The 13,831-nt window shown below is 43.3% G+C and overlaps 1 protein-coding gene across 4 annotated transcripts in view; it reads right to left on the reverse strand.

Moving 5' to 3' along the window:
• WIPI1 (WD repeat domain, phosphoinositide interacting 1) overlaps nt 1-13,831 on the reverse strand; it is a 65,346-nt gene that overhangs the window by 8,062 nt on the left and 43,453 nt on the right. For 3 of the 4 annotated variants that reach the window (XR_003942668.1, XM_030208483.1, XM_030208486.1), the window contains exons 9-11: nt 10,917-11,081; nt 8,534-8,641; nt 3,240-3,358 (exon numbers count right to left, since the gene is read on the reverse strand). Coding sequence is in view for 3 of the 4 variants with exons in the window: in XM_030208483.1 (XP_030064343.1) it covers nt 3,240-3,358; nt 8,534-8,641; nt 10,917-11,081 (392 nt within the window). In the remaining variant the exon portion in view is untranslated. The remainder of the gene's footprint in view (nt 1-3,239; nt 3,359-8,533; nt 8,642-10,916; nt 11,082-13,831) is intronic. The other variant, XM_030208484.1, reaches the window with a different exon arrangement.

A 13,831-nucleotide genomic window follows, 5' to 3' on the forward strand; every position in this document is an offset into this window, starting at 1 on the left:
AAATCAAATCGCTGGCTCTGTAACAGTGAAGGACTCAGAGGGGGGAGGGGAGAGAGGCCAGAGGGCAGGGACACACACACTCCCACATGCACACAGAAGAAAACATTGCTAGCCCCCGTTTCATTTGCATCACAAACGGGGCTTTTTTACTAGTGACATATAATGAGTTATAATCTGAATACATGAAGGTAAGCCATTCCAAAGCTCAGGGGAGGGGCTTTCCCATATAAAAGCTCTGTTCCTTATGCTCACTAATTGGCACATATGGAAAAAGGGCAAAGCGATGACCTTAAACAGCGAGATGGCTAGTAAATAACCAGCAAGGATTGATTTATTTATTTGTGGAATTTATACCCCGCTCTTTCCCGCTCAATAGCAGGTTCAGTGCGGCTTACGTAGTATGGTACAAAATATCACAGCGATAATACAGGGATGGAAACAATGTACCAAAGAGATGACATAATTACTTAGATTAGGTTCAGTATGGTACGATGTGGAACAAAGTGTCGCAGGGACGGGAATGTGAATCCTATTGACGAAGTTTGAAATGTCTGATTTCTTTAGATATTACCTTACGTTTTCCTAAATGGGGACTAGGTACAGTTATGTTGAACTTGAATGAATAGTCATAGCACCATCTTGTTGACTACCGCAATGTTTTAATTTGAATATAAAATTTCCTTTCGTTTATGAGGTATGTTCTGTATTCAACGAATTAACGGATTGTCAAGCTGGTTACTATATGGTCCAGAACTGATTCTGCTCAAAGACTGGAAGACTTTTTATTAGGCCAATTTGTCAGATAGAAAGAGTCATGACTTATCTGCCATTAAGAATGTGTCATTTGAAGCTTGGACGGGATGAGCATTTGTATTATCTTCGTTAACCTTGTGATTTAAATTGGAGCATTTATAATTCTAGATAAGACTGAGGAGGTCCATTATCAGTTTTCCTCTCTACAATGTTCTGTGGAGGTTTGACTGAGTAATTGTAACATAACCAGGTCAAGTAGAACAAGGGCTGTATTAAGGACAGAGTCTGCTTTCGTTTATGAGACCCGTTATGCATTCAGTGATTTAACCGATTGTCACAATAAGCAGGGTTCTTGTTCAATAATGTTTTTCCTAGAACTTGGAAGATCTCCCTGGGTCCAGTTTCATGGAAGAAAATTCCGTGACTTGTTTGCTGGTCAAACGATTGTTATCAGTAGTTTAGGCGGGATGACTTATTTCTACGATGTTTGATAGTTTTGCAATTTAAATTGAAATATTTTCGACTACCGGATGATTTTGGAACAACACAATATTAGTTTTATAGCTCAAGTTGAATGTAATTATTATTCTCTGTGTTTCTTCTTTCTTTTACAACAGGGAGATGATTGTTACGTTTTTACAGTATTGCATATGTCAGTGATGGGCAACCTTTTGAGCTTGGTGTGTCAAAAGTTGCCAAAAAACAGAGCATAATTCGGGTGGTGTGTCACTTCGAGAAAAATCACTGCTACTAGGACCGCCCCCGGGCCCCCCCCCCCCCACCCGAGATCGCTGCCCACCCGAGGTCGCTGGGCCCCCCCCCTCCACCCGCTACCGGGCCCAGAACTAACCTTAAAGCCTCCTTTCACGTCGCAGCAAGCAGGGCAGACCTCTCCTCTTTCCTTCTGTGCTCCGCCCTTGCGGACGTTACGTCAGGCGAGGGCAGGACACGGAAGGAAGGAGTGGCCTGCCCTGCTGCTGCGACGTGAAAGGAGGCTTTAAGGTTAGTTTCCGGGAGCAAGGAGGGAGGGCGGACCACACTGCGGCGGCACCACGTGTCATCGAAAATGGCTACACGTGTCATAGGTTCGCCATCAGGGGCATATGTAGTTTTGGACTGTGTTCTTCCTCTATTGGTGTCTGCATGTATTCACCTTCCCGTTCTCTAGTGCAGAGATTGGCCCATATAATATTTCTGATCACGCGATACTCGTGATGAATATAGAGCTTGCAACTGCAGTGCAGAGGCCATTCCAACGGGTAAATATGTTTTAATCATATTGTAGAAACGGGAGAGATGACTCCTTTTCGCTTCCGTTGGCTCAAATTGCAGTGCTGCTGAAGGCAGAGATAGAACCCAGGCAACCAGGTTCTTATTGTCCAATATCTTTGTTGAATGTGGAGACAAAGTTATTTGCGAAAAGTCAGGCCAACCGACTACCATGGGTGTTACCCTCTTTGATAGTGGACTCACAAGTGGGTTTTTGTTAGGGGCCACACTGCCACAAAAAAAATTTGAGGATTTTGACCTCTCTAGAATATATAGAATGATGTGAAGGGTCTTCCCCAATTATCAGTTTTGATTCAGAGAAGGCCTTTGACAGGATAGTCTGGGATTTGTTTTTTGTTTGAAACCCTTGAGAAATATAGTATAGCATTCTATTCTGCCCCTCAGGCAATGCTTTCGGGTGGATAGCCATTTTATTCAGTACCTCTTTGTAGAAAAGAGGCAGGGGGGAGGGGGGAAGAGGACAACCCTGACATTTGTTTAAACCTTTAATAAGAGAGAGACTGGATAATCCAGAGATCAGTGGTATACACATCGTCAGCAAGAATTTAAGATACTGGCTTTTGCCGATGATCTCACAAAGTCTCAGGAATCGCTGCAGATCTTGATGGAAAGCTTCTCTATGGTGACTTTTCAGGTTTTAAAAACTTTTAATCTTCATAAATCTTTGGCACCAGCTTCTTCTGATTCTGTTTGGAGAAACTGGAGGGGAGCTTTCCCTTTACAATGGGGAGTTTATCAACCCTTTGGAAGACACTAAATAGTTTAATTAACATACTGAGAAAGTTTGTCTTTAGACTATGGACATTTGGGCTCGTTGATGCAATCAGGAGTTAAGAGCCTCTTTTACAAAGTTGTGCTACCCATTCTCGGTTTGGCAAATGAGAGGAAGCCCACTCAGTTCCTAAGGGCTTCTTTTCATTTGCCAAACGGGAATCGCTAGCGCGGCTTTGTAAAAAAAAAAAAAGAGACCCTTAAAAAAACTAGGGAACAGCCCAGGTTCTCTTTTCTCATATTAGTGGGGTTCAGCTACAACATTTTGCTTGTCTCTTTTCTGTTTTTCATAATGTCTCTTCTTTCCTATTATAGTTTTAAACGGCAACATGTCAGAAAAAGTACATATCACAAGCTGTGAAAAGTGGACGGCCTGCGTCAGACTGTAGCCCCCAATCATGCTCCTTGCCGCATTGGGTTCTTACCTGGCACCGTAGATGCTGAAGGCACAGCACTTGGTCTGGCTACAGTTGCGGCATAAGACTGAGGAACTGGAGACCCAAGGTCATTCTCCTTATTCTCTTCTGACTTTGACTCAAACATGCTACATTTCATTGAGAACAGAGAAAACATTTCTTGGTATTTACTACCTCTGAAAGGGGGAGGGAACAAAATATACTATGCAAGCTATACGAAACTGAGATGATATTTTCTTGTTAAGTTGTACAATTTTTTGCATCTCATTACCAGCATCTGAGCTTTGCCAAACAAGCTCTCTGCTTTTCAAGTTTTACTTTTAATCTAGACTTGTAGAATTTCAAGTGTAAAAAATGTAACGAAGGATGCTATATTGGAGAAACAGGCCAGATGCTTAAGACAAGATTCAATTTACATAGACATCATATGAACAATACTGGTGCCAGCAGGGTTCCCACGCCTGTTGGTCAACATTTTACAGGACCAGGACACTGTACCAGTGATTTCACAGTGAGAATCCTCAAAGGTAACTTTAAAACCATACAAGAACGTAAGACCTTTGAAGTCAGAATGATTGAATATTTTAACACCCAACAGAAAGGACTTAACAAGGATCTGGGGTTCCTAGCCCATTATAAACCATAAAGCTGTATGTCTCTGTTGATCACCCCACCCCTCACTTATCCACAACCCATCCTGTTAGAATATCAATGATATGCTTTGATGTCCCCATGCATACCTCCTACCCACCCCCATCCTCCCACCCTGTCAGACTGTCATAGTAATGCTTGAATCTTTTCACTTATATACACTGTCAGCTAGCACATTTGCTTATTTCCGATCTGACGAAGAAGGGCAACCTTCGAAAGCTAATCAAGAAATGTATTAAGTTATGTCCAATAAAAAAGGTATCATCTTATTTTCTTTTCCATGTTTTATTTTGTTTGATTTCTATTGATAACCTTAAGAGTGGACTAACACGGCTACCACACTCCTCTACTTAAGTCTGATACAGCAAATACCATAAATGCTGAGACCTAGTTTATGATGTATAAAGACCTCATGCCCTTGAGCTGAGCATCATATTTAAGGAAGAAGGCAGAGCAGAATTATCTGTACTTATGCTTTAATTTGGGTGGGTCTGACAAAATATTAAAGGTGAAATTTGTTCTTACTTGTTCATTTCCTTTCCTTGAGCATGCTAGATCAACAGGTTGAATCCACCTACCAGCAGATGGGGGTAGAGATACTGAACTATTCCAGTGACACCACTGGTAAGGGTTAGTGCAGCCTGGAATACTCCAGTATGCTAGGTCCACCTTGCCATGCACCCACTACAGCTTATATGGTGAAATCACAATTCTGAATGAACTATATACAAATCTCAAGAGACAGCAGACTAAGTCCATCTCTTCTTGCTTGTTGATGTAAACCACCACCATGGTGGCATCGTATGATATCAAATAAATTACCTATCAAAAATGATTTTGCTCTAAAGATTAAGAGAGAGGACACAAGTAACTAAGAGGTATGGTTACCAGAATAAGCCTATTGGCAGCCTTGTGGCTTTTTGCTGTGCGTGTGTTAGGAATAACGATGCTACAAGAACGACAATGTTATGAACCAAGTACAAATAATTTTTTGGTATCCTGTGGAACTACATATTTCTTCATGAAGTTAGAAGATTGAGTAGAGAGGACATCAGCAATTGTTTACTAGTAGTGGGATCTGTGACTGTTTTTATTTTCCTCATGAAGGAGTTTTGTTTCTCGCAAGGAGACGATGAGAGTTAGCACGTTAGGGGTTATTAGAAGTAAAGGTCTACGACTTTCCCCAGGCAGTTGAGGCCCATTTTGGTAAAAAGATACCTCTTAGTTACTCATGGTGCAGAGAAGGGCGACAAAAATGATAAAGGGGATGGGACAACTTCCCTATTAGGAAAGGCTAAAGCGGCTAGGGCTCTTCAGCTTGGAGAAAAGGCAGCTGAGGGGAGACATGATAGAGGTCTATAAAATAATGAGTGGAGTTGAACGGGTAGATGTGAAGCGTCTGTTTATATTCAATAGTTTTTATTGATGACATTGCACAGACAAGAAACAGTACAGTCTTTTAACCACGCACAAGACATATTTCAATAACATCACCTTGAACAAATTTGCACTTGTCTGTACGTCATCCCATTTAACATTAACCAAGGCTACCCTTCTCCCGCCCCTCCCCAGCCGAGTAACAATTGTTGTTGTCTTTACTTATGAATACAACTTAACCTAAAAATTATACAAACAATGGAATCCACTTCTCATGTATCTATTCCCCCCTTCCTCCCTCCCCCTCCCCTTTGAGCTGTTCAGATGTTCAGAATATAGCTGCGGCCTCTGGAAGGCATGGTCAACCACAAAGGTTCCCAGTGTATGCGGAATTTCTCCCCTGATACAGAGTTGAAGCGTCTGTTTAAGCTTTCCAAAAATACTAGGACTAGGGGGCATGCGATGAAACTACAAAGTAGTAAATTTAAAACGAATTGGAGAAAATCTTTCTTCACTCAACATGTAATTAAACTCTAGAATTCATTGTCAGAGAATGTGGTAAAGGCGGTTAGCTTAGCAGAGTTTAAAAAATGTTAGGGTGGCTTCCTAAAGGAAAAGTCCGTAGCCCATTATTAAATGGACTTAGGGAAAATCCTCTATTTCTGTAATAAGCAGTATAAAATGTTTTGTACTGTTTTGGGATTTTGCCAGGTATTTGTGACATGGATTGGCCACTTTTGGAAACAGGATGCTGGGCTTGATGGACCTTTGGTCTTTCCCAGTATGGTAATACTTATGTACTTATGTCCTCTGTCTTAATCTTTAGAAAAAAAGTCATTTTTAGTAGGTAGTTTATTTTGTATTTTTTTGCTCTTCCAAAACAATTATTTGCTTACACAGTGTATGATATCACCCAGACCACCTTTCCCTTCACCAGAGGTAGAGATTCCAGAAGTGCTGACTGAATAGCCCTCACTTCCAGGTGATTCATGAACTGCAATGCAGGACCACCAACCTTGCACAACCTGACCCAGGTAATGGGCTCCCCCACCCCTGGAGGTTCAAATAAAATAAATAAATAAATAGAATACATAAATACTATCTCCTCGGGGGAGGAAATTCAGAGGAACACCCTTGAGCAGATGACTAGGCCTGGCCCACCAAGACAAGCTCTGGCACAGACCCTGGAAAGGGAAGATGCACCTCAAACTCTTGGGACTGAGGGGCCCAATGGAACAGCAACCCCCACAAGATCAGATGCATACAAGCCCTTGTCTATAGCACTACCTCTGGAGTTGTTGCCACAGACCTGAGGAGCTGTATGTAAGCCCAGGCCCAAGAGCTTCCTAAGCACAGTTCCCTCTTCTGGGACTGGAGCTTTAGTACGTACTCCAAGGAACGGAACAAGATCCCCTGCTTGATGTTGAAGCAAACTCTTGAGGTATTCCATCCCCTGAGCAGGAGTCTTTTGGCATAATTTACCACCCAGCATAGGCTCCTGAGCAGGTGAATTACCACCACTGTAGCTACCCTGAACTGGATCTGATCAGCCAGTTGTCCAGGTATAGATGCACCCAAATCCCTTGCCTGCAGGGATACGCTGGCACTGCCACCACCATCACCACGACCTTGGAAAAGATGCACAGTACCATTTCCAGCCCAAAGGGAAGAGTCCCACTGAAAGTCTGCCCAAGATGCAGAAACACAGGACAATAGTTGCCAGGGCCCTTGGATGCAGAATGGTTATAAGCCATCTTGAAGTGTGTGTCAGGTAGGATCTGGAGGGGTGTCCCCCAGCATTGGGGGGGGGGGGGGGGGGGAGGAATTTAGCCTTCCTGTGCAGAACCCCACTGTCAGGGGCCCTTGGGTGCCATGACACCCAGCACTAATAGGTTGCAGCAACCAAGCGGGGATTCAGACATGGGTCAAGACCTCTTCTTGCCTACACCCCCACATGGGGATCCTTGGGGTTTCACTAAGGGCAGAAAGGTCTCCCTGCTGGACGTGGATTCTTGGAAGTCAGGACACCACTCACTGGCCAAGGAGGAGGATTCATAATAACAGAGTAAATGACGGCAGATAAAGACATGCACAGCCATTCTATTTCACCCAACAAGGCAGCCAGAGCTACATAACAATGCTGAAAATTGACATTTTACTTGCTGTCAATCTTAAGGTGTCTTCCTTTCCGCCCTCTGAGATACTCATAGCATGAATTTGATATTACATATTCATATTTGTTCTTATCTGTCCTTGCTCTTTTCAGGCCATAAACCGTAGAAGTCTGCGTGGCACTAGCCTTACTTCCCAACTGCTCAAGTTGCTGTAGATTTCCCCAGTGGTCTGGCACTTCCAGCACAAACAGCTTGATCAACTCATTGATTCAGTGACTGAGGCCCTGCATTTTACAGCAGTATTCCAGGAAGTGCTCTCAAACGGGGATCCCATCTTTGAGGGCCTCCAGAAGCCAACCAAGCACGTGATGGTGCTAGCTGAATGGGAATCCCTGGAAGGCATTCTCTGAGGCACCAGACTCTTGGGTAAACTCTACCCATTGCCTTGCAAGGATCTGGACAAGTTGTTCTACCTTGCTAAGGCGGTGCTTTGGTCATGGCAGTGACTAAGACAAAAGTTCGGATGGAAGGGGACTCAATGCTCTGTTCAAGATACAGAAACGGATTGTGAAATTCCTGCATGGCATGTGGAGACAGATATTCTCCCAGCCTGACTGCCTGCATCTGGTGCAGGCCTATCATTTATAAGGTCATAAACCTGGAAACATGGACTGTAAGACTGTTTAAACTACACTACGTCACAAACCTCTGTCATTTTTCTGTTGTATTATCTCAAGGTGCACTGGTCGTTATGGGCCTGGTTGTTTCTCCTTTTTGTTTCAGCTCAGTTAGAACCAATGCTGGGATTCAGATGCCTGAAACCTTCATTCACACTCCCTCTTTTTCTTGACCGAGACACCCTCCCACCGTTTCTAGTCTGGTCATAAAGCAACCCTCATGAGACCATGCACAAAACTCCTTCCAAAGCCCTGTATTATGAACACAATCACCAGGCATCACACTTAATGACCTGAAATCCTTTCATCCTCCCCTAGGAATGTGAATACTGCCTCCTCGGAGTGAAGAAGACCCAGCACGAGACCCAAACTGGTGACCTTTCATATAGCAGTGTACAGCAATAGCACAGAGTGTAGTTCTGATACTTCTGAAGATTTTGGGAAAAAATGTATTAACATTTTGAAAGGTTCTCAGTGCTCTTACCTGTGTCTCTTGATTAAGACACACTCTCCCCCATCTTGAGGATCTAAGTTATAGATGTAAATGTGACCATCGGATGAGGCGACTAACAGTCGTGGCAGCTTCTGTATCCTGAAAGTAGGAACAGGGAAGGAGCTGTAACTAGTATTTCAGTAATTTACTTTTATAATTGTTGTCCTATCTGATTTTGGCATTCTTTTCTATTTTATTGTATTCTGTCTTGATTTGCTTTAGTGATAAAGGCAGATTTAGCAAGTTTTAATAAAATGACAAACAATAATTTGATCCTAAGCCGGGTCCCTGAATCCTTTTATGTTTCAATATTTTTTATTGATGGTAACATATAAAAAAAGAATAAATTGAAACACCACCAGTATTACACAAAACACTAAAAGTAGCAAGTGCTACAATCGTAATCCCCACCCCGTCCCTTCTCCCAACCCTTAGGAGTACCAACAATGAACCATCTACCCTTAACCATGTACCATAACCCGTATCCTTTTAATATTGCGGGAACTTACCTGCTTCCTAATTAAGTTAAACGTGTTAAACGCCTATATTTTCCATCCTCTGTACACACATTCCCACCCAACACTAGTCATCAGTCAGAAGGACTAGAGAGACAGCACCAGTCAGGGCCACTCCTTTGAATTTATTTTATTTTTTTTATTTTATTTAACACATTTATACCCCACATTTTCCCACTTAGTTGCAGGCTCAATGTGGCTTACACAATGTCGAAAAATTAAAATGCAAATAGACAATATAATAGTAACTTGAATATACAGCAACGAATGTAATAAAAAGTACAGTAATGGTCCATGAATTTTGCTATATCTTAAGTAGTAGTAAATTAAGTTGGGTCTGAGGGGTAAGCCTTCTTAAACAGTGTGGTTTTCAGTGACTTCCTGAAGTTCAGATGGTTATGAATTGATCTGACGGTTTTAGGTAACGCATTCCAAGCTGAATAGTGCTGGCTGCTGTCATTCCTCCCTGGCCAGTACATTCCCAACCTCTGTTAGCCCCACCAAACAAATTTTGAATTTCCTGAATCACCTATGTCCCAGACACATAGCATAGATGACAATCTGAGCCATGAGGCCAGCCCCCATTAAATGCTGGGTCAATTACTTATTGAAATAGATTAGAAAAGCAGAGGCAAGGTTTTGCTCAGGTTGTAGAAACCTAGACAGACAAGGCCAGTGAACAAGGAAAACTGATGCAGAGCACCTGAACATCACACACAGCAGCACAGAACAAGCAGCCCGGGCTCCATAATCATCACTGTCCAATCGCTACATCCCTTACAGGTCACAGGAGGTAGGCTGGTGCTTACAGTAGCAGAGATCCCAGGGTTCAAATCCCGCTTCTCTCACTGGTCCTTCACTGTGACCTCAGGTAAGTCTTCAGGTAACTCCCTGAGCCCATACGCCAGGCCCCCTCCCTGCCCATCTTCAAATCCTTGCTCAAAGCCCATCTCTTCAATGTCGCCTTCGGCACCTAACCACTACACCTCTATCCAGGAAATCTAAACTGCCCCAACTTGACATTTCGTTCTTTAGATTGTAAGCTCCTTTGAGCAGGGACTGTTCTTCTTTGTTAAACTGTACAGCGCTGTGTAACCCTAGTAGCGCTCTAGAAATGTTAAGTAGTAGTAGTAGTAAGTCATTTCACCTTCCATTTCCTCAGGTATAGCTTAAATTCTAAGCTCTCTGGGATAGGGAATTATCATACTGTTCCTGAATTTGTAACTTTGTCTTGAACTCAGATTTGGAAACGCAAGTAATCCATATCCAAATCCACTCACAGATAAGCTGACTAAAGGTCTAGTAGTTATGTAATAAATCACTGTATCTTCACACTAAGGCCTGAATTCTGGAACCTCCTTGCATAGAAAGTAATAATGGGGAGAAGAGTCAGCTCCTGAGGCATACTCATTCAGCTTCCTTTGTACGTCTGCGTGGTCACAGAGGTTTCCAAGCCCTTTCCAGTCAGTCAGACCTGAATCCAGAAGAAGTGCAAAGGTGGAAAACTGACAGCTGTTTGTGCAATTTGTGAAAACGTGACCGTTCGCTTTGGAGAACATCAGCGAACACACTTGTGTTTTAGGGACAGGACAAGGATTCTTTAAGCCAATAAAGAAAGACTTACAAGGGGGGAGGGGTGGGCAAGCTAGGAATAATGTAAAGGGTTAGTAGGGTAGGATATGAAAAGGGAGGGGTAGAGAAGTAGGGGAGGGAGGGGAAGGGATCGGGATGGAACTAAGAAATGATGATGTTGGGCAGAACGATGGTCTACTGAATATATATAAGTTCATGTTAATGTTTTGAAAATGAGTTTCTTGCTTTAGAGTTGATTATTGAAACCAATAAAAAGAAAAACATACGTGGAGAGGGTGCAGACATTCCTCTGGCCAGAAAGGTTCAGGCGCACAGTGGCAAAGGCCCGATCCTGATTCATCATGTCGGATACTTGAGTAGGGAGGTAGTTAGTAGCAGCCATGAACATCTTTCCCATATAACCTGTCCAGGTAGGTGGGTCATCCGTCCTGCTAAGAAAACCAATTCAGAAACGGTGAGTAACGTGTACTATAGGAAGTTGATCAAGACCAACGTTCTGCCTGAATTAGTAAGAAAGCAATGGTTGCAAAGTCTATTACATTGTCTTGAACAATGGACTATCTTCCTCTCTCTTAACACCACCTAGTGGTATATTTATAATTGCATATAAATGCACTGGAAAGATAACTGGAAGCAGATACCACAGGACGGTTGTTCTGCCGCCATATTCATGGAGGCAGGTTGTTTGTTCTTTATATGTACACATGAGACACTGGTATAGCCAAATTTGGTCCCTGTACTCTTTAAGTAGGATAGCACTACAAAGTGATGTAATTATAGTTCTTTTGTGATAGGCTCTTCCTCAGCACCTGTCCCTGTTCCCTGTGCCTGGTGGGACTTTTCCTATTGGCTGGCTCTTGTCCTTGTGTGTGCTTTGCTGGGCTGTAGCCCGCCCTTTTTCTTTTCATTTGGGGTTGAGAGCACGTCTGCAGCCTGGTTTTCTAAGAACTGTAAGCTGACTTTGCTGTACCTGTTGCATACTCCCCTTTCAAGCTACTGTAAATAACCAAGTTTCTATCAGTTTAGGTTTAAACAATTTTTATTGAATGATTCAACATTCTTAACAGAACCAATAACGTGACCTTGGAAAAATACAACGCATTTGAGCAATACTCATCCATATCTTTTATCATCAATGGTTTTATCATTCCTCCCCCCCCCCCCCCTTACAACCAGATCTCCATAGCCAACACTTAGACAGATATTTTGCCACATGAGTATCCAATATAACATTGATATCTCCCGAATACGCTGCTCATACATTCTTTGTGCTTGCCTTATCATAATCCCCTCTCTCCCCCCCCCTCCCCAATAACTACCGGGAATGCAGAGAAACTTTCATTAACTCTTCACCTCATTAAGCATAAGCAATACATGTCGCTAGTATCTGCGTTTTTGCGGCCATGCGTTTTTGCAGAAATAAACCAGTGTTCTAAGACCTAGAAGCTTGAGGAGCCTTTCCCCCTCTCCTTTCTGTAGGTCATTGTTTCTATCGGTTTAAAAGTACGTACAGCATCCACTCCCAGCACAGAGCCGGAATTCTCCTAGCCCCTCTGTGTATGCTAGAGGACAGGGGTTACGTGAGAACAAACTCCAATCTGCAGGGCAGAGACTCTTGCTCAGCATTCCAAAACTGTAAGTCATATTTCTTTGTTTGATTTGCATTAAAGAAGATTCTGGTTCAAGAGTTCTGAGTCTTCATAGTGATGTTCTAATCTCCTGAGTAGAGACAGCCTATCCGAAGAGAGAGCAGAACAACAGTTCTAAGTGACGGCTCAACTGGTTCAGATCTAGGATTCTGCAGCCGTGTCTGCTCCCTAGAATGCAAATCTTGGGTAAGTTTGCGAGTCCGTGGTCAGCGTCACCTTGAGCAGGTCATCTTAACTCACGTGCCACTACAGCCAAAGTATCAGGGAAGTAATAATAAAGCTTCAATGACTAAAAATAAACAGTAGACCGAGACCCTGGTTGGATGTACATGCTGTTTATATCAGATCAATGAGTGTGCCACGAAAAAGAGCAGGCTGTCCTTTCTGCCTAGCAAAATGCACAGAGGACTGCTTTTAAGATCAATCATCACACTACTCAAGGAACAGAAATCATCCTGCACAGCATTCGTCCAACACAGTGTGCTACTCTCTAGGGGCATGGCATGTATAATTCATACACATGAAGTAATCCTGCATGTGTATCAGAAATAGCAAGTCCTGACAAGAGAGCAAGCATGGGTGTGAAAGAATTGGTAAGCACAGAATCCGATTTACCCACAAGACTCAGCAATTATAAATGCCAACCCAGAAAGCAGTCATACCTTTAAGGACCATACAGGAAACACATGAGAGACTTTGTTGGTCTCAACCCAAAGTAAAAACTAGGTAGTAAAAACCAGGGATCTGTCCTTGGACCCCTTCTTTTTTTCAATCTACACCTCTTCCCTGGGCTCACTGATCTCATCTCATGGTTTCCAGTATCATCTTTATGCTGATGACACCCAGCTATATCTCTCCACACCAGACATCACCGCGGAGACCCAGGCCAAGGTATCGGCCTGCTTATCCGACATTGCAGCATGGATGTCCAACCGCCACCTGAAACTGAACATGTCCAAGACCGAGCTTATCGTCTTTCCACCAAAACCCACTTCTCCTCTTCCTCCACTCTCTATCTCAGTTGATGGCACCCTCATCCTCCCCGTTTCATCTGCCCGCAACCTCGGAGTCATCTTCGACTCCTCCCAATCCTTCTCTGCGCATATCCAGCAGATAGCCAAGACCTGTCGCTTCTTTCTCTTTAACATCAGCAAAATTCGCCCTTTCCTCTCTGAGCACACCACCCGAACTCTCATCCACTCTCTCATTACCTCTCGCCTTGACTACTGCAACCTACTCCTCACTGGCCTCCCACTTAGCCATCTTTCCCCCCTTCAGTCCGTTCAGAACTCTGCTGCACGTCTTATATTCCGACTGAACCGATATACTCATATCACCCCTCTTCTCAGGTCACTTCACTGGCTTCCAATCAGATACCGCATACAGTTCAAGCTTCTCCTTCTTACCTACAAATGCACTCAGTCTGCAGCCCCTCATTACCTCTCTACCCTCATTTCCCCTTACGTTCCCGCCCGTAACCTCCGCTCACAGGACAAATCCCTCCTCTCAGTACCCTTCTCCACCATCGCCAA

This window comes from Microcaecilia unicolor, chromosome 6 (assembly GCF_901765095.1).
Source record: "Microcaecilia unicolor chromosome 6, aMicUni1.1, whole genome shotgun sequence".
In the NCBI taxonomy this organism is placed as follows: domain Eukaryota; kingdom Metazoa; phylum Chordata; class Amphibia; order Gymnophiona; family Siphonopidae; genus Microcaecilia; species Microcaecilia unicolor.